The 23,663-nt window shown below is 45.5% G+C and overlaps 1 protein-coding gene across 1 annotated transcript in view; it reads left to right on the top strand.

Moving 5' to 3' along the window:
- The window catches only part of LOC119377389 (echinoderm microtubule-associated protein-like CG42247), a 39,707-nt gene extending 27,702 nt beyond the window's left edge, over positions 1-12,005 (top strand). The window contains exons 5-7 of the mRNA XM_049411579.1: positions 6,626-6,715; positions 8,206-8,339; positions 11,312-12,005. Coding sequence (XP_049267536.1) covers positions 6,626-6,715; positions 8,206-8,339; positions 11,312-11,473 — 386 coding nt within the window. The 3' untranslated portion in view covers positions 11,474-12,005. The remainder of the gene's footprint in view (positions 1-6,625; positions 6,716-8,205; positions 8,340-11,311) is intronic.
- Positions 12,006-23,663: the final 11,658 nt, after the last annotated feature.

Genomic DNA, 23,663 nt, shown 5'->3' with positions numbered 1-23,663 from the left:
AACGCCGATGCAGAAAATGTTCGCTTGAAAGTTTAATAACTGCGACCAATTTTGTTTCATTTGAATTAAATGTCTGTTAGTATCTCCAATTCGTATTTCTTGCTGAAGGTATATTACTTTTGTTCCGAAACAACTTATTGGGGTTGCTTTAGCTGCTTACCGTGACAGCTCTTTGTACACTTCGCTAAAAACGGTTTTTGCTTGACGCTTTTGTAATTGGGTGGAGTCGATGCTCTGCTTGCTGACCAGCTAGCGGGCTGCCATCTTCAATAAGATGCCTCGGCACAATGGTGCAAATACAGTTAAGTTCTACCTTGCCCGTAAAGGTATGACGGTTTTCGCAATACCCGATCACCGGACAGATGTACATCAGTGAGAACGCGGGTAGCGACATTCTTTGCGACGCATCTTGTTTACGTAGATGACATAAAACTGCAATTACTTTTATATTCTACTTATCTGCTGCCGTAAAGCGTTCGTTAGCGACGTACTCAGTAATGCGCGATCTTCGAACAATTTTTCATTTATGAGAGAGACATCTGCAGCCCAGAAAAACATGTCAGACGTGTTCTATAGTTGCATGAAGTGCCGGAGGACACCGCCGCTATTCACACTTTATTGCCCACTTATGCTCTGATTACCTGGGGATTAGTAACAGTAAAAATATTCAGAGAAGACTAAGAAAGAAAAAACAAATATACCTAAGTAAAATAGAAACGCGGTTCTGTGTCAAACAAGAGAATAAGTATCGGACACGATACAGGCGGCACTCCTAAGAGCTCATCATAATTGTTGAATTTAACGTCCACAGAACCACCATATATGACAGGCGCCATAGTGGAGGGCTCCGGAAATTTGACCGCGTGGTGCTATAAAACTTAAATATAAGCACACGGGCATCGAATTGCAGCCGCCGCGACCTACGGGTTAGCAGTCAAGCACCACAACCATTATTCCCACCCGCGGCGGCTAATCTCTAATAGCCATGACAATTAGGCATTTAGGGCAAGACCACAGAAAATTCACTGCCTATGTAAAATAGCGTAAACCGACTCGTTGAGACGCTCATTAGAAAAAACGGAGCATTTTGTACACAATGTTTCTCCAATTCCTTTGCTAACATCTTTCAGATGGCTCCTAATAACTTACGTTATCGTGAAAAAATTTCGCTATTTTACTAAGCAGTAAGACAGAACTTTTGTTACTGTATGCTCCAAGCACGCGCAGATTAATTACATATGTTCTCGTCGCCTGACATAACAGTAACACTTGAGGAGAATATAGGTCTGTAAACAGTCAGCAGAAATATGCAGACAGCTAAAAGTAAGAATAATGAAGAGAGCTTACGTTGCCAGCACATTTAAAGACATATTTGCCGTAAGCAGACCGGAAGAAAAAAAGGAAAAAGCAATACAAAGGAGATAGGTGGATCGTCATATGGATGAAAAGCACAGTCTTAGAAGGACTCTGTGCTAACAATCCAACTATGATTGTGAAAACGATTGAATTAAATAGACAAGGAGGACGTACGCCAAGGATAGCTTCTGTTAAGTGAATACTTTATTCTGTTAAATCCAGCATCAATGGTACCGGTGGTGCTACTAGCTGTTAGAGTCTTATTTGCATATAGTCAGTCTCATTGCAATCTAAGTCAAACTGCATCGACGAAGTCGTTCAAATCGCCGATGTGTGAAAGCCACGAGACCCAAAGCAACCCTTTTCTTGCATTCTTCAAGACTTCGTAACGACGCACAACGCAAGATAAACTTCGATTACGACACTACAGCGGCATCACAATTGTGCAAAAGACACCGCACGCATTGGCGTACGCGGCACAGGATAGTAGCTAAGAGCCAAGCGTCATAGCACTGACACAACTAAGAAGAAAAAAGAAGAAACCGTGAAAACAAAATGTCGTCTGGGCGTATATGTTCGCGCGTTGTCAGGACGACGCGAGCGCCACCACGGACTCTGTCCTTCAATAGAGACGCTCAGAGCTCATCACCTGCCCTTGCCGGAAAACTCCGACGGAAAGATAAAATATTGTCATTGTCTTTAGTTTTAATCTGGTGGCTTAGTAGGAGCAGTATCAGCTTCAGTAGCGGAGTTCATCCAACGTTTACTGTTTCGCACCGCGGTGTTGCGATCGCAGTATCTTGTATCTTAAGATACACGATACATTCTTCAATGTACCGGAAATACAGATACTGATACAAGTCTTGCGAGACGTATCGCGATACAGATACAAGATACCCAAAGAGTATCTAAGATAGCATCGAAGATACATGTATCTTCGATACTGCCCAGCACTGGCGGTGCTCAACATATCTATGTTAAGATCAACTCCCAGCACTAATGTGTAATTATATTGGTTTACAACGGAAAGTAGGTTTTCTAAATAGTGAATAATTGAATCAAAATTGCCACTTGATGGCCTGTACATTACACAACAAAAATGTAGTTCTGACACTGTGATGTTAATGCCTCAAGGTCATCGGTGCACAGAGACAGATCTTCACGATACTCATACGTTATTCCAGCTTTGACATGCAAGCATACGCCACCACCAATTCTCGATTTTCTATTTTGGTACACAACTACGAAACCCGTCTGTTTCACTACGGTACGAAGTTTCAGTCATCATAATAACGGAAAATAAGCAATTGAACTAATCAAGAAACAAGAGAAGGTTTTCTTCTTTTGAACGAGCTGACTGCATGTTAATGTGAAGGAATGTCAGGGGCTGCCTATGACGGCCGCTTACATACGAGTTCAATTCAGAAACACAGTAACGCTGGAATACATCGCCATTGCTCACGGCAGAAATATGTCTACTATTAAGCTAGACTACTTTAGCCAGATCCGCTTCAGAAATTACATTTAAAACAGATGTCCTGTCTGCTTTCCGCATGAAGATCCTGCCTTGTGATACCCATACATATTTCCATTCTCTTTCACGCCTTGCTTACCGCGCCTTACTGAGCAGAACCTTCATTTCTATGTACAGGTGTTCATTTATATATACAGGGTTACTGTTGCCAAAACCAAGACGAGAGCTGTCTAGTTTAATCTTTTTTGCTGCGGACAACATCTTGTCTCGCACCGTTCTGGTGAGGAATCTGACGACCACATTTGATTTCTTTTTATCTTTCGACAGTACACGGTGCGCGACGTCAATGTCGTTATCTGTGACATCAATTCCTAAGCACTTGGCGATGTTTGCGACAGTTTGCTCCAAGCTTTCTTTTTCGATTTGCGGAAGACCTTGGATTTCGATATTTCGGCTGTATTGCTTCAGCTCGACAATTTCCCGTCTAGCTTCTTTCAGGTCCCTCCGCAGTTCTTCGTTTTCCTTACGACACTGCGCACTCTCAGCCTTTAACACGTCAGTCTCCTTGCGAAAAGCCTCCACGTCAGTCCTAAAGAGCTCAAAGCTCTCATTCATGAAGCCAATAGCATCTCGAACACTTCCAAGTTCAGTGACTATTTCAGTGTTTGAGGAAGCGACCTTAGCAATTTCCCGTTTAACCTCAGTCGAGAACACGTCAAGTCTTCCCACTAGATCACCTAGAAATTTCACGACCTCTTTAATGATATTAGGCTGCCTCTCAGCAAGGGTCGCGGCAATATTGCCCATGTCGCCCGAATTTGTATCCCCCATGGTTTCAAGCACTTCAAGTAAAAATTGCACGAAAATACTCTTGTGCACACAAAGCAAGAGACACAGTTCGAAATTAGAAAGAAAACACTGTTGTGACTACAATGCCCAATAAAACTTCAGCAGCAGCAGCAGCAGCAGCAGCAGCAGCGACGAAACTAATGGTGCATATAATGTTCAATATGAAAGTTGACCAACCTGCAAAGAGTGCAGACAGTAGGTTAGCGTGCGTCCTTTCGCCGTCTCCGCTGCTGCCTGAGTACACGTATTTGCCTAGTCTTCGTGCTTGCGGGCCTCAAACGCACTTGTGGCTTTGTTTGTTGTTGTGTTTTGGTTTTCTGTCGGATAAAAGAATGGATCGTTGTGAACTTCGTGACCAGATTTGAATTGGTGAGCCTAAAAGGCTAAGTGGTGAAGTGGAACTGCTGACTTTTGCTGAACTTCGTCTTGCGACAAAGCGGATGCAGGTGACGCGGAGCCAAACGGAGCCGAAAGAACGAAGTTTAAACAGATCCTACTACCCATCATTCCCATGTGTCTGAATCCATAGAGTTTCGTAAAATTAACTAGAGGGGACTCCGGCGCCGCGATCGTTCAGCTACCATGGGTTCGAATGATGGGTAGTACACAAATTTGCCTAGTCTTCGTGCCTGCGGCTGCAAACGTACTTGTGGCTTTGTTTATTGCTGTGTTTTGGCATCCGTTTCGGATAAAAGAATAGACCGTTGTGAACTTCGTGACCAGGTTTGATTTGGTGAGCCTAAAAAAGTTAAAGTGGTGAAGTGGAACTGCTGACTTTTGCTGAACTTTGTTTTGTGACAAAGCGGATGCAGCCGACGCGGAGCCAAACGGAGCCGAAAGAATGAAGTTTAGACAAATTTGTGTACTACCCATCATTCCCATGCTGGCTGAAGCGTCACGCGCTGCAGCTCCCATAGACACTAGCGCCAGAGTTCCATCTAGTAAGTATTGTAGAAACTCTATGTCTGAAGCGCCATGCGTTGCAACTCCCATAGACACTAGCGCCAGAGTTCCCTCTAGTAAGTATTGTAGGAAACTCTTTGGTGCGTGCCAGGCGTGATCAGTTTCGATTTCGCCCTTGAATTTAGCTTATCAATACCTTGAACTACGTGTAACTTTTGTGATTTGTAAAAAATAGTATGCCATAAATTGGCATGCACTACAACTTTGTAATATAAACACCTGCCCTCAAGTCAATAATTAAAAGTTAATGAACGAGTTTTTGTTAATTAGTCGCGTCAAAGTAACTTTAGCTGCGGGACAGTATTCCGCCTCGACATAGAGCTCATGTGCGAAAACGACAAGAGCTTGACTGTAATATAATTTATATAAAAATACGTACTGTCTAAAAAATTGTGGAGGGGCGGAGCATGTAGGGAAAGGTGTTTCAGATCCACTAACGTGAAACCTGTGGAAGGGCGAAGCATGCAGTGTGCGCCGGTGTTTCCCACAGCAAGATGACTGCTAATGGGCAATGAGAGACAGAAGAAATATTAGACACAGTGTGCCGCAGTCCGCTTTTAGTTAACGTGCACACTGCGAATCTTTATTGTTCAACTACGCACAAGAGAAATTTCCCACCGGAACTACATAGCAGGTCAAGATCCAGTGTCTCTCTATAGATACGCGGTGGTCGGTGAACGGTTGTGCAGCGCGAGCAGTTGGTTTTAAATGCGAACGCATTTCTTAGTCGGGCCATGGCCGCTACTTTTTTATTTAGCGGCCGTGGTTGGGCTATGTCAGGCGTCGGTGTCCGCGCGCCGGCAGGTGTTATCTCTCCGCTCTCACTCCCTCTCCCATAGCAACACCTGCGGGCGCGCGCGCTTATCCTCGCCTCTAGCAACCAGAGCAGGTGGTGCGGGCGGAGTAGCGGGAAGAGTGGAGAGGAGGAGCGCGCACTGGCGTATGAGGGCGCTCGCATCGCGGGAGCTGGGCGGAGCTCCCGCGTGTGTGGAGAGATTGTAGGAGAGGGTAGGTGCAGTGCTTCGCCGCTCCTTCTCTCGCCGTTCGCTCTCTCCTCCCTGCCCCACTCTCCGTCCGCTGGAGTGAAGCGCGCGCCTCACTCTCGACCGTTCGCTGGCTGGGCGCAGAAGTCGATGTAGAAGTCGGTGCAGACGTCGGTGTAGGCGAATGTCTGACGGCGTCATTAATTTACGCCATTAAAATTACTACGCCGTGTACTCTCGGCGCAAGAAATGCATTCGCATTTCCTCACGATTCCCTTCGGGAGGTGGGGGCTTTTTTTTTCAATCAGAAAATCGCTAGCAGACGCTGCCTGCGTCGGCGTTGTCTCTCGCTGGCGAGGGCGCGTTCTCGTTCCTTGCGAACTGGTACTTCAGCGTTCATCGCAGAAAGAGCGTTTCCATAGTCAACGCGCGCTGTTCGCTCTCTCTCGCCACCCACCGAGCGCTGAGGGGTGGCGCCCTCTCTGCGCTCGGGCAAATGGACAGGACACGAGGATGCAGGCCGCGACAGAAGACGACGATGCCCGCCGACACGCCGAGACACTAAGGTGCTTCGCCCCTAAAAAACAGCCTGTATACAGGAATTAACCTCTCACGTCGGTTCCTCACCTTCACATTTCATTCCGGATTTGAGCGTCATCGTGGCATTTGGAATGTACAACACGTTGATCGTCGGTGACAATGAACTAGTACGTCTGTCTCGTATCAGATAGATTCTAAGAAACAATGCAAAAAATCACAAGCACGCTTCAAGACGTGCGATGCTCCCTGCAGCATCTGTGTTATGCTACGGCTAATTACTTCTCTTTATCGTTCCTGTTTAACTTTGCAAACGAAGTGATCGTCTCAACGGGCGGCGCAAGGGGTCTGATGAAAATCCAGTTTTTATTACATCCTGTCGAGGTCAGAACATGTGCGCTTACGACTGGCATGCGCGTTTTGTGTGACTTGTAAAAGAATGCACTTTGTTTTATTGTTTTAGGGGATGTAAATAGCCTGAAGGCGAAATCACCCACCGTTACAAAGGTCGATTGGTACCAGCTCACCTGCACTCTAAATCCAGACATCGTTGGTAAGTGACGCTTGACATATCCGTGTTTGCCAATTAAGATATACATAATCAGCCGTGTCTGGGCTGTTGACAATTAAGTTAGAACATCCCTAAAAACATTCCTCTCTGAAAATGTGTTAGTATTTAGGTTACAGCATTATCAAATAATTCCTTGTATTAACAGACAGGAAAACCAAGGAAAGTATGGCGGAAGTTCTTTGTAGTAATTATGATGTAAATGTGAAAAAAGTAAAATGGACGAAAAGATGACTTGCCGCCGAACCTGCGACCTTCGAATAACGCGTCCGATGCTCTGCCACTGAGCTACGGCGGCGGTCATCCTCCCGTCCACATTATGGGGTTGTAGCGAAGCATTCGATCTCTGTAATGGGTCGTCCTCTCGAGCGCCTTCTAGTCGGTCGTCCTCTTCGGCTCTTCTTTGAGAGCACGCCCCTCGTGCTGAGAGTCCGCGCCCCGTCTTGACTGTCGCCGTTGTGCACCGTCGCCTAGTGCCGTCAATAAACGCCTTTACAGGGTATATATGTACGTTAACCGTAGAAGTGTTAGCGCCGCTATAGTAGCCATGACGGCGGGTGTGGAACACTTTTCTGCCTGCTGGCGTCACGAAGCACGTGATTTTTACTAGCTGGCAGCTGACCATTAATACCTCGCATACTACATAAGGCACCCAGTCTGCCAGAACGCGGCCCTCGCTATGAAAAACGAAAGGGGGCGTTTTAAGGGCTCGTTGTTCTTTGCTAGATACAATATGAATTGGAACTAACAGACAGGAAGCCAAGGAAAGTATAGGGGTAGTTCTTTGTAGTAATTATGATGTAAATGTGAAGAAAGTGAAGTGGACGAAAAGATGACTTGCCGCAGGCAGGGACCGCACCTGCGACCTTCGAATAACGCGTCCGATGCTCTACCACTGAGCTACGGCGGCGGTCATCCTCCCGCCCACTTTATGGTGTATATATGTGCACTAAACGTAGGAGTGCCCACCGCCGCCGTAGCTCAGGGGCAGAGCATCGGACGCGTTATTCGAAGGTCGCAGGTGCGGTCCCTGCCTGCGGCAAGTCATCTTTTCGTCCACTTCACTTTCTTCACATTTACATCATAATTACTACAAAGAACTACCCCTATACTTTCCTTGGCTTTCCTGTCTGTTAGTTCCAATTCATATTGTATCTAGCAAGAACAACGAGCCCTTAAAGCGCCCCCTTCTTTTGTCGACCTTGTATTAAGGCTGGGCTATTATAAGAGATAGTGAGTCGTGAGAGTGCGGTTGTTACGTGATGCCTCTAGAACCGAAGGAGAAAAATAAAAATGGAGAGTAGGATGGTTCTCCATTTTATGTGTGCGTGTAACACACACAGCACGCATGCACAGAAAGAGAGAGAGAGTCGGGGCGAATGTATTCTGATCACATGGTATTTTCATTATCGCTTGGGACTGTAGGTGCCGTGGAAGGATTTGTGTTCAAAATTGTCTTTTTGTCATTTTGACAGGAATTTGGGACAACGAACACTTGACGGATGTCGTGAACCTGACGTGTCATCGTTCCCACAACAAGGCTGTCGTTGCGGCTGGCGACCGCGCGGGCTTCCTGAGAATATTCAGGTTTCCATGCACCGACACGAAGGTAATGAAAACAAGCGTCTGCTCACACGCACGGTTGCTCACTCGCTCGCGTGCGCACACAGTCACACGAGCCGGTTGAAATTGTGGGTGCACGCTCCGGCACCCACCATTTCCATCGTGATATTGCACTACGTGCACAAAGCCTCGGCTGACACTTTAGCGATGCCGCGTAATTTTTAGGGGTCATATTGGTTCTCTTAATAATCACCAAAACGTTTGATCACGCTTAAAGTACTTGAAGAAAAGTGTCAAATAACAGTGTCAAATGTGATTAGGAGTACTTCAAAACGGAAGCCCTCCAGAAGAATAAAAATACTTATCCCAGTACAATCCATTGTGAAATCCGCAGAAGCAGCGGAGCTGCGGTTCTCCTGTGCTTCCCGTGTGATCTTCTGTGATGTTTTTTTTTTATTTTGTGTGGGTGTCCGTGATTACGCTAATTTCAGAGTAAAGGTGCACAGCAAAGGACGGGATGTGTGGCCGCACCCGGCCCTGCTACAGTGCGCCGCGAGGCGAAAAACAGGGGTGACTGAGGCAGTTACGTCACCTACGGGTGTATCTGGGAGCCGGAGACTCGTCTGTCGTCAGGCCCAGCTGTAGAACAACTCCGCTGTTAAAACAAAGCCAAGCTGAAACACAGTGCTGTTAACTATTCAAGTTAACGGTATCCCACAAAGTATAAATACGTAGGACGGGGAATACTGAAGAAGAATGGCGATGTGGGCGAGTTGGTTTACGCTCATGGGGAAGACGAGCAGCGGGAAGCAATGAGATGCGGAAATACGGGTAAGGGAGAACTAAAGAAGCGAGAGAATGACGAACGCAAGCGCTCGTGTTCTTCACTGTCCTGCTTCCTCAGGGCTCCCTTTCCACACTTCTTCGCGCCGCTCATCCTCACAATGAATGGGAAATACTGTCGTCCAGAATCCGGACGATTGCCTTCTACTACAAACCGGTGGATGGAAATTTCCCTGTTTATTTTTTTCTTTCGTGGAGACCCACCTTGTCGACTTCCGTAGAACAAAGCTTTCTCAAGAAAACGTTCACCAAAGCGCATAAACCGCATGGGCAAAGATGTTTTGCGTAATAAGCATACATAGCGCTCTCTCTCTCTCTCTATATATATATATATATATATATATAATATATTATATATATATATATATATATATATATATATATATAGATTATATAATGAATTCGGTATGAATTAGTACCGCTTCGTCGAAGTCTCATTCCGGCGTACTCTACGCAGCCCATCCTTTCAGATGCCAGCATGCTGCAACCTCAGACAAGAATATTTAGAGCCGAGATTCAAGCGACTTTATCAGCCGCTAAACGCATCAAGAAATCAGAAATATCGAAAACAGTTACATACACAGATTTTATTCGTTGTTAAGGCTTTAAAAAGTTCTGGAATTCACAAAAGTCTCATAATTGTGTCGCTGTATTCTCACTTGTGTGTCATTTATGCGTCCGAGCAGCATGTAGTGGTGTGCTGGGTGCCGGGGCACCGTGAAATAGAAGGGAATGTGCTGGCTGACCAGCTTACGACATCCGTCAGTACAAAAGCTGTAGACTCCATAATAGCTGTCCCTCTAGTGTACATGAAACCCCATCTTCGTAACACACTCCGAAGCTACTGGAGGCGTTGTGGTATGTCCAAAGAAACAACAAACTTCACACTACTAAGTCACGTTTCGTTTAGGTAACTGGCCACCCACCATGAAATCAAGACGGAGTGACGTCGTGTTCTCTAGACTGAGAATAGGACACACCTATGGTAACCATAATTATTTATTGACTGGTGAAGAAACTCTGACCTTTAGTAGGTGCGGGGAAGCGCTGACTGTGCTTGACATACTACTTCAGCGTCGATGGGTTGAGCCTGAAAGAAAAAAACTTTTTAAAAGCCTATCGGGAGCATATCCACATTCACCCCGCATTGTCCTTATAGGTATTGGTTCGTTTGATAAGAAATCAGTTTTTTTTCCTTTTTAGACGACGTCACTGTAAATAATCTGCCCATAAGATTCGTAGCACATTCTCTGCAGGAGAATGCTGCTGCGAAAGTACCATGTCTTTAAGGGGGATGGACGGTTGGCCGAGTTGGTACGGATTCATTATTAAAAAACGGCGCGACAGAGAAAAAACGAAAAGTCTTTTGCTACACGAACACAGCTCCGACTCACAAGTGAAATTTCATTCAAAAGCACAGAACAGATATATACACTCACGTGGCTACACACCACGCTTTTCGTTTTCGCACACAAGCTTTTTTCGTTTCTTTTTTTCCGCGACGTTTTCTTAATAATGTACCGTGTCACCGTGTCTTTCTAAAAGGGTGAAGGACTACTAGGCACTGCTGCCTCAGAAGAGCCTTTGTGAGCAAGGGCCGGAGATTTTGTGAATTAAAGAGATTTCATGCATGACACAGATTTTTAATCCATTGCAAATTTCCCGTCACTCCCATTGTTTTATCTAGTATATGTATTCTACGCACATTTAGTGCGCAGGTTCTTAAGGCCCTTTACAGCCACCGTACACTACCACTGAATTCAAACCATTCATGTCGTGGTGCTCCTTGGCCATCACTTGTCCTTGCGCGACTAACCACAATATATCATCATCGCAAATGATTACAAGAGCCTTTGTAACAGCAACAAGAAAGGAAGGAGGTTTATTAGACGTTCCTACCGCCTTATTTAGGTGCACGTTAAAGAACCCCAGGTAGTCAAAATTTCGGGAGCTCCTCCACTGCGGCGTCTCTCACAATCATATCGTGGTTTTGGGACGTAAAACCCCAACAATTATTATTCGACATTTCGAACGCAGTCCGAACATGGCATCGGAACTGCTTACCGCAATGATTGCATCAGGGCTGCGAAATCTGTTTTTTTCCCCGCCAGTGTGCGGATAAAACGCTATCCTTTGCAGGCCCCTGAATATTGTCACAACGGCACTTGCTCGCAGGCGGGGTTCACGGAGCAGAAGGTCAGCTCGTCTCCTGTGACGTGCGTTCGGTTCCTGCATAGCGACAAGTACCTGGTCACCTTGCTGGCCCAGGCTGGCTACTTTGTGGTCTGGAAGATGGTCTCCAACCGTGTGCGCTCCGAGGCCGATCGCGTCACGTGAACCGTGAAGGTTGCTTCGACGACGCCATGCAGTCCATCATTATGAACACCGTGTGCTGACCGCATTTTGCCGAGCCCATCTGTTCTTCACAGAGAAAATGTTTTCAATGTTTCAACGAACATAATATGGAGAAGTAGCACGCAAGCTGTTACTTCCGATGCTTGTAGCGCTGCGAGGGGTCAGTTACAGCCATGTGTACCTACTTCGCAAACAATAGGCCCTATTGGGCTTGGTGCAATAAGACATTGTCATTGCTGCACAATTATTTAGTGCTTCCTGTGGTAGTACCGTATGTAAACTTATTTAATGTCGTTATGCGTAGCAGAAAAAAAGCCTGCGTAATTTTTGCGCTCACAAAGGCCATAACTTGCACGGGTTTTATTAAACCAAGCAGTGCTTCCCAAATATCGCCGACAAAAATCGTCCAAGTTTTTCTTAAAGTAAGATCGCAATAAGGCATAATCCACTTCGGTAGGGGCCTCAAGGAAAATCAAATTCACGTTGTATTATTGAATTGAACGCTGCCGCGAAACACACTACTATGTGCGTTTTGCTCTAAGAGAGTGACGTTGTTAGCCAATGCGTACGTTCAGCTGGGCTGCAACTGCATTTTTCCGAGGCCGCGAGAAAAAAAAAACAAGGTCCACATGACAGGCTAGCTTGTGCTGACCTGAGAGTGCTTATCATGCGGCATTAATAAGGAGATTTTTGGCGCTTGCAGATAACTACAAATTGTTGAAACATTAATAGTTACCTTTGAGATAACTATAATTACCATAGTAAATAAGGATAGCAAATTGGGCGAGTTGGATAAAATTCATGGTTGACAGCGTGAAAGGACGGAAGGGGAAACCAAGCGTCACGATCGCCGTCTTTCGACCAATTGGTTATTGGAAAGAAAATGAACATACCTCACCAGCTGTTACAAACTCTAAATAACGATGACGAATTGAATATAGACGCACGAGTTGATCGAGGCTACGACAAACACACCTCAAGCTTCACTTATTGCAATAAATGTCCGACCAACTTGTGGCAAAGAAGTGGCCGTTGTATCAATTTGGGACATTTTAACTCTCTTAAGGGTAACCCCTGCTCTCAATTATCTCTTCACTGACATTCCTGTGGTCGTCCACCTGTCTCTTCAACAATTATGATGAGTCATTCAGAGCAGCGTACCCTTGAAATTACCGAGGCCCTCCGTATTACAAAAGCATGCGCAGACGTTGCGTCTCACGATGAGAGGAGTTCATTTTCCTTACCTAAGATCACCACTCACGCGTCTTTGTTGAATTCGTCATCGTACCTTAGATTATGCATACTTGTTATCACGTGCTTTCCAGTAAACATTCATTTGAAAGACAGCGCTCGTGTCCTCTTTTGTCCGCGCTTTCTTGCGCTGTTCGCCGTGACGTATGAGTACATTTGCTGAGGCATTGAGGCTGTTGTGGTAAACGTAGTGATGCTGTTTGGTAATGACTGAAAAACGGATGCTGGGCCGTAACGTGAAAAGAAAAAAAGGGACTTTTCCGAAGAGGAGTTACTGAAACCTATTCACTTCTATAGAAAATAATTGAATCATGAGCCACATTTTTTTTCAACAACACGCTTTTGGTAGACAATTCTACGTGTTTGCTGCCAATACTTATTTTCTAATGAGCATATAATCGACAACGGCACGAAAGAAAGGTACACACAGACACGCGCTTGTGAAGGTGTGTGCCATCCTTTTTGTTGACTGTGCGCGCTTCAATACACTACGATGAACGCGCACCAACTCGCAAAACTACAACTTTTGAACACTTGGGCGCAATGCTTTTTCCGAATGTCGGATTATCTCTGAGCTTGAAACACCTCCGTGGTACAACATGAAAAAAGAAAAAGCGGCCGCGAGCACTATTCTGAAAATATGACGTGTTCCAATTCGCATCCTTGTAGAAACATTACGGTTTTGTTGCTCTTTTTAACACGCGAGGATCCGCCAAGGATAGCTTGCTCTATACAACACACTGCAATACAAAAGTGGCGTATCTGGGGCGTCTTTCACAACGCTCATCGTCGTCGATCTCGCGTGCTTTCTTTGCGTTCTTTCCGGTCACGAGACGACGATTATTGCTGTGGTACAGAAAAACTTCCCAAAGGGCGCAAGCTGCTTCTATCGTTCTGAGAGCAGACGCTCTGCTACAGGTGTGAATTTCGAGTTGCTTTCTTCTGCTGATGGTAGTCTTTTGAAAATGGCACCGCACCTGCACTCAATATTTTTAAGCAGTGAAGAACCATTTCACACCCTATTGACGTCTCACTCGAGTCCTATAGTACAAACACGACCGCGGAAGTGTAACTATATAATTGATTAGGGCATCTGCGTGATTGTCACAATATAACGTAAAAGTGGAAAGACGTTGGAATTCCGTAACAGCGATAACTGAAAGCGTTGTCAGAATGCCGCCGCCAAATGGAAGAACTGCGCTTGTCACACGCAGCAGCGCCATTAGCTGACGTGGCAAGGTGCCGAGGGCTGCATATTCGAGTCGCAGTGTGATTTCCGCATCTGGAGCAGAGAGAATACATTCAAAACAGCCCGCCGCTTTTTCAATAGTTATCACCGTTGCTCATCATGAGACCCTTTGAGTGAAAGCACACAGTGTGAACGCATCACTGCCGCTGGTTCCTATTTTCAACTAGCGGGTGGTAACAGCGGCGGTGGCACTTAGGCCGACGCCACGATATACACTTTCATGGTCATCTAAGTTAGGCTGTAATATTTCATGTATATAATGGATACATTGACTGCATTGTTGCATCAAGCAGCTGTATCGCATACCAGCTTGTGAATTAAACGTAAGAGCAGCTATATTTGTCTAAAACCACGGCAAAAATAATATCTTCCAGTGTTATAAGTCATTCACAATTGATTGTTGTAGATACGCAATCAGAGTCGGGTAGGCCTAGCTTTGTCTGACTGCTGTAATGTGAAAAAACAAAGCTTTAGCGCAACTGTAATACATTCGTCTTCTCATCGTGTGCTCTGCATTTTTGTTCAAACAAACGAAATTTAGGCGACCACCGTCGTTTTCATCTGATATTTCCATACCTTAGGACGACTGTACGTGCCGCTACGCAGGGCACACATTTAGTTAGGACACCTAAGCTAGGTGAAAAGCAACATCGACTACTGCTCCGGGTGGTATACTTTTGCAAATTTCGTGAAGCGTGTGAGCCAGCACTCTGCCGTGTGTCTCCTTGGGTTTTCCTGTTACATGTTCTCACACCCTACGAACTTCGCAAGTGATGCCCAACAAATGCTCGCTTAGGTGCGCTCTGCCGATTGCGCAATATTCACTACTTTTCTATGACGGCACAAAATGGTGACGACGGAAAAGATACGCTCTAAAAAAATCGAGTATTAGGGGAGCATTTCCGCCACGCATCTACAATCGCCATCTATCGCGCGTGCTGCTTTTCGGGCACGAACGGCGTGCGGCTATCAGCCGTTCGCGAGCAAGCCCGATGACGAATATTGTTACGTGGCACTCCCCAAGTACTCGACTTTTTCATAGAGTGTACGCTCTAAGAAAAAGGGTGTACTTGGGGAGTCTTCCTGCCACGCGACAAAAGTCGTGATCTGGCTTGCTTGCCTTTCCTTTCTCGAGAACTGTGGGAACGCTACTTTCCTTTTAAAAGTGCTATGTCACGCTTATGGCAGCACGCCGTCCGCGACCGAAAAGGCGCCCGTTGATAATGGAAAAAAAAAGGACGACAGGAAGATGCCTCAAATACCCCCTTATTTAGAGTGCACGTTGTTTTTGGTACCAAGCGGCGCGACTTCCGTGAGATCTTATTTTTGCAATGGCAGCAATAAACGCGCAAACCGCGTATCAAAGCTAGTTTCCCATAGCAGGTTCCGTGGTCGTCACTTAATTATGCCTGAGACTCTCTGCAGCGCGCAAACAACGGTCATGAAACATTTTATGCGCATTATGTGATTTATCTTCTTAGACAAACAAATATTGCTCAAAAACTATTAGAATCTGATTAGGTCTCGGCTGGCATGTAGTCGACGTAGTGCCGAAACGGCGTACCAACGAGCCTGGCAGTGAGTGGAGGTTCGACCGCCACGCTCTTTAAAGAGCACCTAGAGCTACAAGTTGACCGGCTTTTCATATCTCAATCGCACGGAAACGCAGCTGGGAATGTTCCCGCATGAGCTTGAGCGCAAGCATCACGCTCTATTTTAAAGATACCTGTAAGAAATGGTGTCTTCGCAGCAGCGGATACGGTCTACGTGAGCTGTCTGGAACCGATCAGTTAAGCGCCGCCCACGTAAGCTGAGGAATTCGCCTTAGCAATGTTATAAGAACGCTGCTTGTATTACCTCATACAACTGCTTTTGCATTTCCACCCGAAAACGCTGTAATTGGTCACTGCGTTCAGCAGCATAACACCCTCGAGTTTAGCATCGGCTGAGTGACTAACTGGGATGACGAGGCACTAGCGTCTATTTTGTTTTAATGATGTTCTTGCCGTCGCTTCTGTAGTAAACTATGAAATGATGGGTAATGATTTCCATTTGTCTAAATTATGTATTGTCTATACACCGCGTGATCGATACTGTATGTCGGATACGTGTCCTTCAAGCATTTCTCACATTGCATTTCTTTTTTTTATACAAAAAAGGATGCGCACGGCCAGGCAACCCGAAACGTTTCCCTTTTAAGCGTGGCACTTGTCTTTTGACAGTGTTTTCAGGAAACAGTTTGAGCACGCTCTCTTTCCAGTACAAGGGATGGCTCGCCGGCTGTCTTGATGACGCGGCGCATAGTATTTGAGTGTTTAGCGAGTGAACAATTATTTACTCGCAGTCTGCAATATTGTCAGAGTCAACTGTAACGTTCTAAGAGCCAATAAAGTTCCGTCAGAGCGCTGCGTGGTTTTTTGAAAAAGTGTTAGTGCGGCCACGCACTCCACCGTTTCGTTAACGAAACACATGTTTTATTAAATGCGCAAGCATTTAATAAAATTTATTTCGTTTGATGCATTCATTTCTTTACAGCGGCGGTCTTCTCACGTGATGGACGGACGCACAGTTGTCTCGTTGAGTCGGCATATAGAAATGCTGACGCATTTAGAATCGATGACGTCGGAAAGGCCCTACGAGGCATGTCCCGCTGGAAAGTGGCCGGAGCATAACAACCGATTTCATCAAAGACGAAGTAGATTTCACATTTAAGAAGCTTGCGACACTCTACACATTATGCCTTAAAAATTCGAACGTACCTTCTACTAGGAAAAACGCCAGTATTTTATTACTACAAAAAAAAAAAAAAAAGCATACGCGAAAGGCTTGAAATGCAGACTGATCAGCCGTCTTTCAGCATTGCGGAAATACTCAAGAACTTCGAATGGGATAAGTGCCACACTTGACTTTAATCAACCTAGAGCGCAAGCTAGCTTCAGGAAACGGTACTCTACCGCGGATCACTTTCATGCGATAGTCAAATCTTTGAGAATATGCCGGACACACACACAAAAAAGAGCCTTCACATGGCATTCATATATTACGAAAAAGCATTCGACCTCTTCGGTTCCTATTGCGTCGACAAGAAGCACACATACAAAGAAAAAAAATTTGTGCAGCTTCACTAAGCCGCGTAAGGCTGCAGGTCAAAGCAGAGCTGTGAGCACCTCACTGGCTTGGCAAGATGAGGACTTAAAGCAATGAGCAAAATACGATTTGGCGAAAATTTTATGCCATACTCGCGCTTCGGCGGTCGCCGGTGCTGCCTGCTGAGGCAGACACTGAAAAATACCGGAAAGACGCCATGTCGATGCAGCGTTCTAGAAACGGCCGCAAAAATTCTGCGTTTACGCACCCCTCGGACAAAGGACATTGTGCGTCCATTGCAATGTCCAAAGTGAGGTTGTCGAGTAACATGCACAACGGAAACTTTCACAGCCGCGCTCGGGTGGCTCGTACTTTTGCTGGCAGCATCCTCGATTCGTGCAACTACGTGCATGCAGTAACAAAACAGAAATCCAACTATATGCGCTGCTGCGTTATCTTGTCAGAAAGATGGAACGCACCGCGCGGTTTTCCCGTCTAGCATAAAGCCTTCAAAAAGAACCCGCGGCGTTTTTGAAATGAGCTTCATCCACGTTAGCTATATGGTGATTAATGACGTTATTCTACTTGAACGAATAAATGGCGTGGAGAGCGCGTCGTGAAGAAAGAAGGAAAAGACATCAACTTTCTGCTACTGGAACAAAGAGGCGAGGCTTTTTATCGAGACGGTGGAAACGTGATAAGGGGGGGGCGGATGAGTAATATTGGCGGGGATTGTTCGGGCAAGTGACTGAGAATATTTTAAGTTACACCGATTATTCTACAAACCATATTGGAACCACATCGGTATCTCTTGGGAGGTGAGCAGGGGCGTAGCCGAAATTTTTTCGGGGGGGGGGGGGGGGGTTCAACCATACTTTATGTATGTTCGTGCGTGCGTTTGTATGTGTGCGTGCATATATACGCAAGCAAAACTGAAAAATTTCGGGGGGGGGGTTTTGAACCCCCCCACCCCCCCCCCCCTTGGCTACGCCCCTGGAGGTGAGCATAACTCGTTCAAAATTGCTCTTCTTTCATTCCATACCGGCAGAGTGTATACTTGGACCTCAACAGCACAGGGTCATGTGACCTGAACAGAAACGTCACGTGTGACGTCAGACTACCGCTGTTCAATTTGAATGAAAGGCAGCGTTCTGCCTGGCGTTGCATATTGCCACGCCCGCTTCTTCTTTTATTTTGATGTGTTCGAGTTTGACCAGCAAGGACGGTTATCAACGCTCGACGCTGGCCGCGAAGCAGTGGTTCGAGAAGCTTCACGATTTTAGTAGATCGTTTTGTTAAGATTGCGCGCCGCACGAGAATGTTCCAGCTCTGTCGAGAGATAACGCCGCCACCATGATATTGCTGGAAAGTTCCATAGCGCCTGTATAAAAGCCGACGCGCTGACCGCTTGTCAGTTGATCGACGGTCGACGCTCTGTTCGCCGCTATCAGTATTGCTGTAGCTTTCAGTTTCTCGGCCACAAGTTCGGCCTAATAAAGTTTCATCTCGACGTGCTGACTGCTGCCTTCCTCGACGTCACGACCACGTGACAATATGTATCGTTATCCTGGTAATGTTGGGTGTGCGCATTTATCACTGGGGCCCCGTGCCGCTCTACCAATGGCACCATGCGTGACGCTTCTGCTCAGGTCACCCGAGTTATTGAGGTGCAAGTAAGCTCTCCCTTGGTTATTATTATTATTATTATTATTATTATATTATTATTATTATTATTATTATTATTATTATTATTATTATTATTATAGTTGACATGCATACACAAACACCCGGAGCAAGGTGGCAGCTCCCGCCTGGAGGGCCAACGCCTGCGACTCCGTCGGGCGAGGGCAGTTATGGAGATGGAACGAATCACGGAGCAAAAATAAGTAGCAACACCGAGACGTCCACAGACGAAATCATGTGTTTTGTTCATGAACAGGGCTCGATGTCTGGTAGCAGCACACCCTCGGGAAACGGGAAATCATCATGGCGCAACACTTGAGACCAGTGAGTCTACATTCCTTGGTCCCATGGCCGATGCGTAGCGAATGCGGGCAGTCTCTGAGAAGATGCTCAAGCATTTTCACGAAGCACAAGACATAACACGGACTGTCCACACCCCTTGTCGGTAGAAAGGTTCGCGCGCCTGCAGAGCCAACCCTTAGCTTACATAAAAGCGCTCTGGCAAAGACTAGGCTGGTCTGCGGGCTGCTTAGGAGCTGTCGGCGTCTCAGCAGACGAGCGTTTTTAAACGCGCATCAAATTTCGTGGCAGTCACGCTCGTGTGGGCACGAGTTGAAGCGAGTTGATGAGCCTCTTCATTCCGGCAATTTTTTTTTTTTTAGATGACCTTTCGCTCACAACCACGACGCCGACCCGAATTTCTGCGAAACTCTTAACGCTACGCGTTAAAACTCAACTAGGTATCCTTTACATCCACTTGCTAACGGCAAATCGAGCAGCACATGTGGGTACTGGACATGCCTGCAACAGTCTAATTTTTGTCCGTGGAGAAGCTCACCTGCTTCCTCCACTGGAAGACTTTCCTGCGTGAAACAGTATGAAAATTGGATACCGCAATCAGTTGCACACAATGTTAGACTGGCTACGCTTCGGAAATATATCACTGAAAGGTTGTCAATTCTGCATTGCCAAATTTTGAGGAACTGTATGGGTGGAACGAGTGAAGTCGCTATAATAGACATTTAGGAACTCTTAAGTACGAAATAAACTTTCCAAGCGTACCGCTCCTGATCTTCGGGTGGAGAGCGTGCCAAATTCTGATGAAAAAGGATGAAAAAATGGTTCGTTTAGAACCCGAGTATGGGCGGGCCCCTTGATAATACCATAAAAACACTACCAAAACCGCTCTCTAGGACATCCATGCGGTCGCACTAATAGTTTGAAACCAATCGATTCAGTGGTTTTGTCTAAAAAATTAGAACAAGGCAAAAAAAAAAAGTGGGACATATGAGTCCCACTGCCCCACAAAGGGTTAAAGGACTGAGCGTGCAACGCGGACACAAGAGAAAGTCAGGGCAACACAAACGCCGACTAACTGAAAGGGTGCACAGCGACGGAAAAGAAAGTAGACAGGAAAACTTATCTGCGCATGCCCAGGCAAGAGGCGAACCTATTGATCCGGCACGTGTAAGGGTCTCGTGAGAGGTGACTGTCAGGCATTGATTTCATCTTTATGAAACTTTATCGACGGTTGCCTCACGCATGCGCTATTTCCCTATTATCAATACCATGCCTCAACCATATCAGACCCATTTCTTCATTCCTGTGCCTGCACAAAACTGCGCATTCATCGAACTTAGGCATGTACTTACACTCACGACAATGTAAAGATAGATTAGACAGTGAGCCTCCGGTTAGCGACATCTTATGTTTCAATGATCGGTTACACCGACCCGTCTTTCTTCGCAGAAGCGGCCGCAGCTAAAAGGAACCTTATACACCACCCGTACGGCAATCAGTGATTTTGTTGATGTGTTTTACGTAAAAAATGTCAGTCCGCTTCTTTACCCGCTCATTCCCCGCTCATTCTATTACCCGCTCATTCTTTCTTTGCACAGCGGCGCATATCTTGCCTAGCTTATTGGGCAGCCGTAAAAGCAACATCAACGAGATAGCGATGAATGTAAGGAATACCGACGACACGCGTGTTACCAGTACTTTCTGCAACCATGCTCGCGCTTAACAAAAAGGACTTCTTTAAGCGTTGAGCGACAGTAGCCACTGCCACTCGAGGATAACCTACACCTAAAAGACGCGTATCCTGTGCGTTAAAAAGCTGGCACTCATTTTGTGCTAACACGACTTGATGAAAGAAGATTTAAGACATGACATGGCTATACCGTTTTTTACAACCTTAGAATGCTTCGACGAGAACTTTAACCGCGGTTCTGAAGATGGAGGATATTGCTAGCATAAGTGGTTCTCTAACACGTTAAGGAAATGTCTAGAAATTGTATTCCATCATTCTGAGGCAATTCTTTAGTAAAGTTCAGGCATCCTCATATAATTCAAATTGTTCGCTCACTGAGTAACCACGAATTCAAAGTCATCAGCACTACAAAGAATTAAGTAATCGGCCGCGTAAAGAAAAACCTTAAAAATAGAATTACCTAAGAGCAGTGGCGCCCGAGGGGGCGAGGGTTTGTCACCCCCCCCCCCCCCCATAACTGCTTCACGGTCATTATCACCGAGAATCCCACGTACACGTTCACGGGCCTTGTTGACGTCATTTCAATTCAAGAGGTGGTTCCAGTCGAATTTCCCTCATTTACTCTATAAATGTGTTGTATTCACTCATCTACTCCTAAACTGAAAGAGCGCAAGCGCATGTTCTGTGGCTCTGCGTTCACTTCCAGTGAAGCAGCTTTGGACGAAAGGAAGATGCTTCACGGTCGTCAGTGTGACCCCTCTTCTTTGCTTTCCCCCTGATTACCGCAATAGAGCAGGGAGATATTCGGAATCTTCGAAACAGGCTATTGTTCTCTTTCATTTATTTGATCCTCGGGGAGGCTAGAAGGGGCCGTGTACAATGATAATGCCCGCATGACTTAACCACAGACTTCGGTGCACAGTGCATGTGACATCAAAAAGTATTACGTATAGCAGCTCATCTCCAGCTCTGTACGCAGTGCTACATACATGTTTGTCCCGAATAAGAGTTCGCAGTGTTGTTTACCGTTTATAACGTTATTATCCGGTCCATACGGCCAAATCAAATGCACTTACCTGCACACATGCAAATTATCTGGTTCACTGGACGCTTCTAATGCAATTGAGATTAAGATATCAAGTACCAAAAGCCATTAAATTGTCGGTGTCACATGGCGTGATTTAATGGCACTAATGGCGCGACGACGAAGGTGCGCAATAAATATATGTTGGTTTTGCCTTGAATGTGCAACTTTTCAAATTCTACGTCATAAAACTCATTTCATAGAAATAACAAGCGTTTTCATGTACATTCAGTGGCCTTATTCGCTATGGAAACGAAACCGCTTAAGCGTGATGAACATTCCCTGTTGCGATGCCGGCGGCATTCTCGTTACTTTTCTTAAAATCTTTGAGATTTATGTATACGAATTGGGTCCGTCATGGAGCACGTTTGGTTTTACTTTACATAGTCAATAATGTACGCTCTCCTTGCCACCGCTTAAAGCCATTATATTACGCTCTTACCATTAGCGCCACTTTTGAAGTGAAAACGGGGTCTAACATAATTCAAATTGGTAGGACCGAATCAAGGTAACTATCGATCCTTGAAGAAAAAAGAAAGAGAAAAGCATTTGAAGCACTTGGGCCCTTCCAAATACATATGGTTCGAACACTCTCTTCTTGCCTTATCACAATGCATTGTGTTCGCTGAATATGCAAACTTTCTCATAATGTTTCACAATTTGGAACCCTGTCCCATGTCTGTCGCCATGGCAAATATAACAATGAAATACATCGAGGAACAAGCTCTTAATTCATTGCAGCCGCAGCCAAAGAATCTTTCTCAGATACGTCTCAACGACTGTCATTTGAGCGTCAGAGATCTTAAGTCACAATTATTCTCTCATCTAAGTTTATCGAACGAGTATTCAGTTACCCTTGAAACAGAATACTCCCTTTCGTTAATGCCATAGGCCAGATATGTTTTATTATACGGACGTATATGATCAAATAAGGGGACATATAAAGTCATATATGGCCATATATGAATTTATATAATTATATAAAAGTGTTCATATAAGTCCATATACTGCCATAACCTGCCATATACGGCTTCACATAAGGTCATGTACTGCCATATATGGCTGTACTGATATGCATATAAGGGCACTTATAAGGCTATATAATCCCATATATGAGTGTATTTATATGCATATAAAGGCTCATATATTGCTGTATACTCCCATATATGGATGCAAATGAATGTAAATGTGTCCAAAAATCGCCAAAAATAAGGGAACTGAAGCATTTGCTCGCTGCCTTCATAATTACTTTTTCTGTGGTGGGAGACATCTTGAAATGACTAGACACACCAATTACGCCATAATTAAACAAAATAAATTAATTAGCTTTTTAATTAGCGGAGAGACGCGGTCGAGTCAAAAGGGAGAATTGCGGTCCTTCCGGCGAAAAGACCATTGCCGCTTTGACATCTTGAGAAATCGGCCTCTGGTAATTATTGCGGAGCAATGAAATTGAACCAAATTCACTGGCGAAACCAAAACCGTAGCTCCAATGAGCGCAACTGGCAGACGACCAGAATGACGTCACTATTCACGACGGCGATTGCAGTGGTGTTAGTTCTTCTGCATTTGTTAACGTAAGTGCACCATACGTGCTCTAATTGCACACGAAATCCGCACAACCCCGAAGCGAAGTCAATTAATCGGTGGCTGGTAAAACACGCTCGCTCATTCTGGACATCTCGGAAAGGTAGTTGTGCTGTTCCGAGTTTCGGTTTCGCCTGTGAAATTTGTCAGATTTCATTATTCGCTAGTAATTGCCAGCGGCTGCTTTCGCAAAATCAAAAAGTGGCAACAGGCTCTCGCAGAATTAAGGGCTGCAATTTTC

The sequence above is a fragment of the Rhipicephalus sanguineus genome, unplaced genomic scaffold (genome assembly GCF_013339695.2).
Source record: "Rhipicephalus sanguineus isolate Rsan-2018 unplaced genomic scaffold, BIME_Rsan_1.4 Seq451, whole genome shotgun sequence".
NCBI classification, from domain to species: Eukaryota; Metazoa; Arthropoda; class Arachnida; order Ixodida; family Ixodidae; genus Rhipicephalus; species Rhipicephalus sanguineus.
Note: the sequence above shows the minus strand (reverse complement) of the source record. Positions and strands in the feature narration are given on the sequence as shown.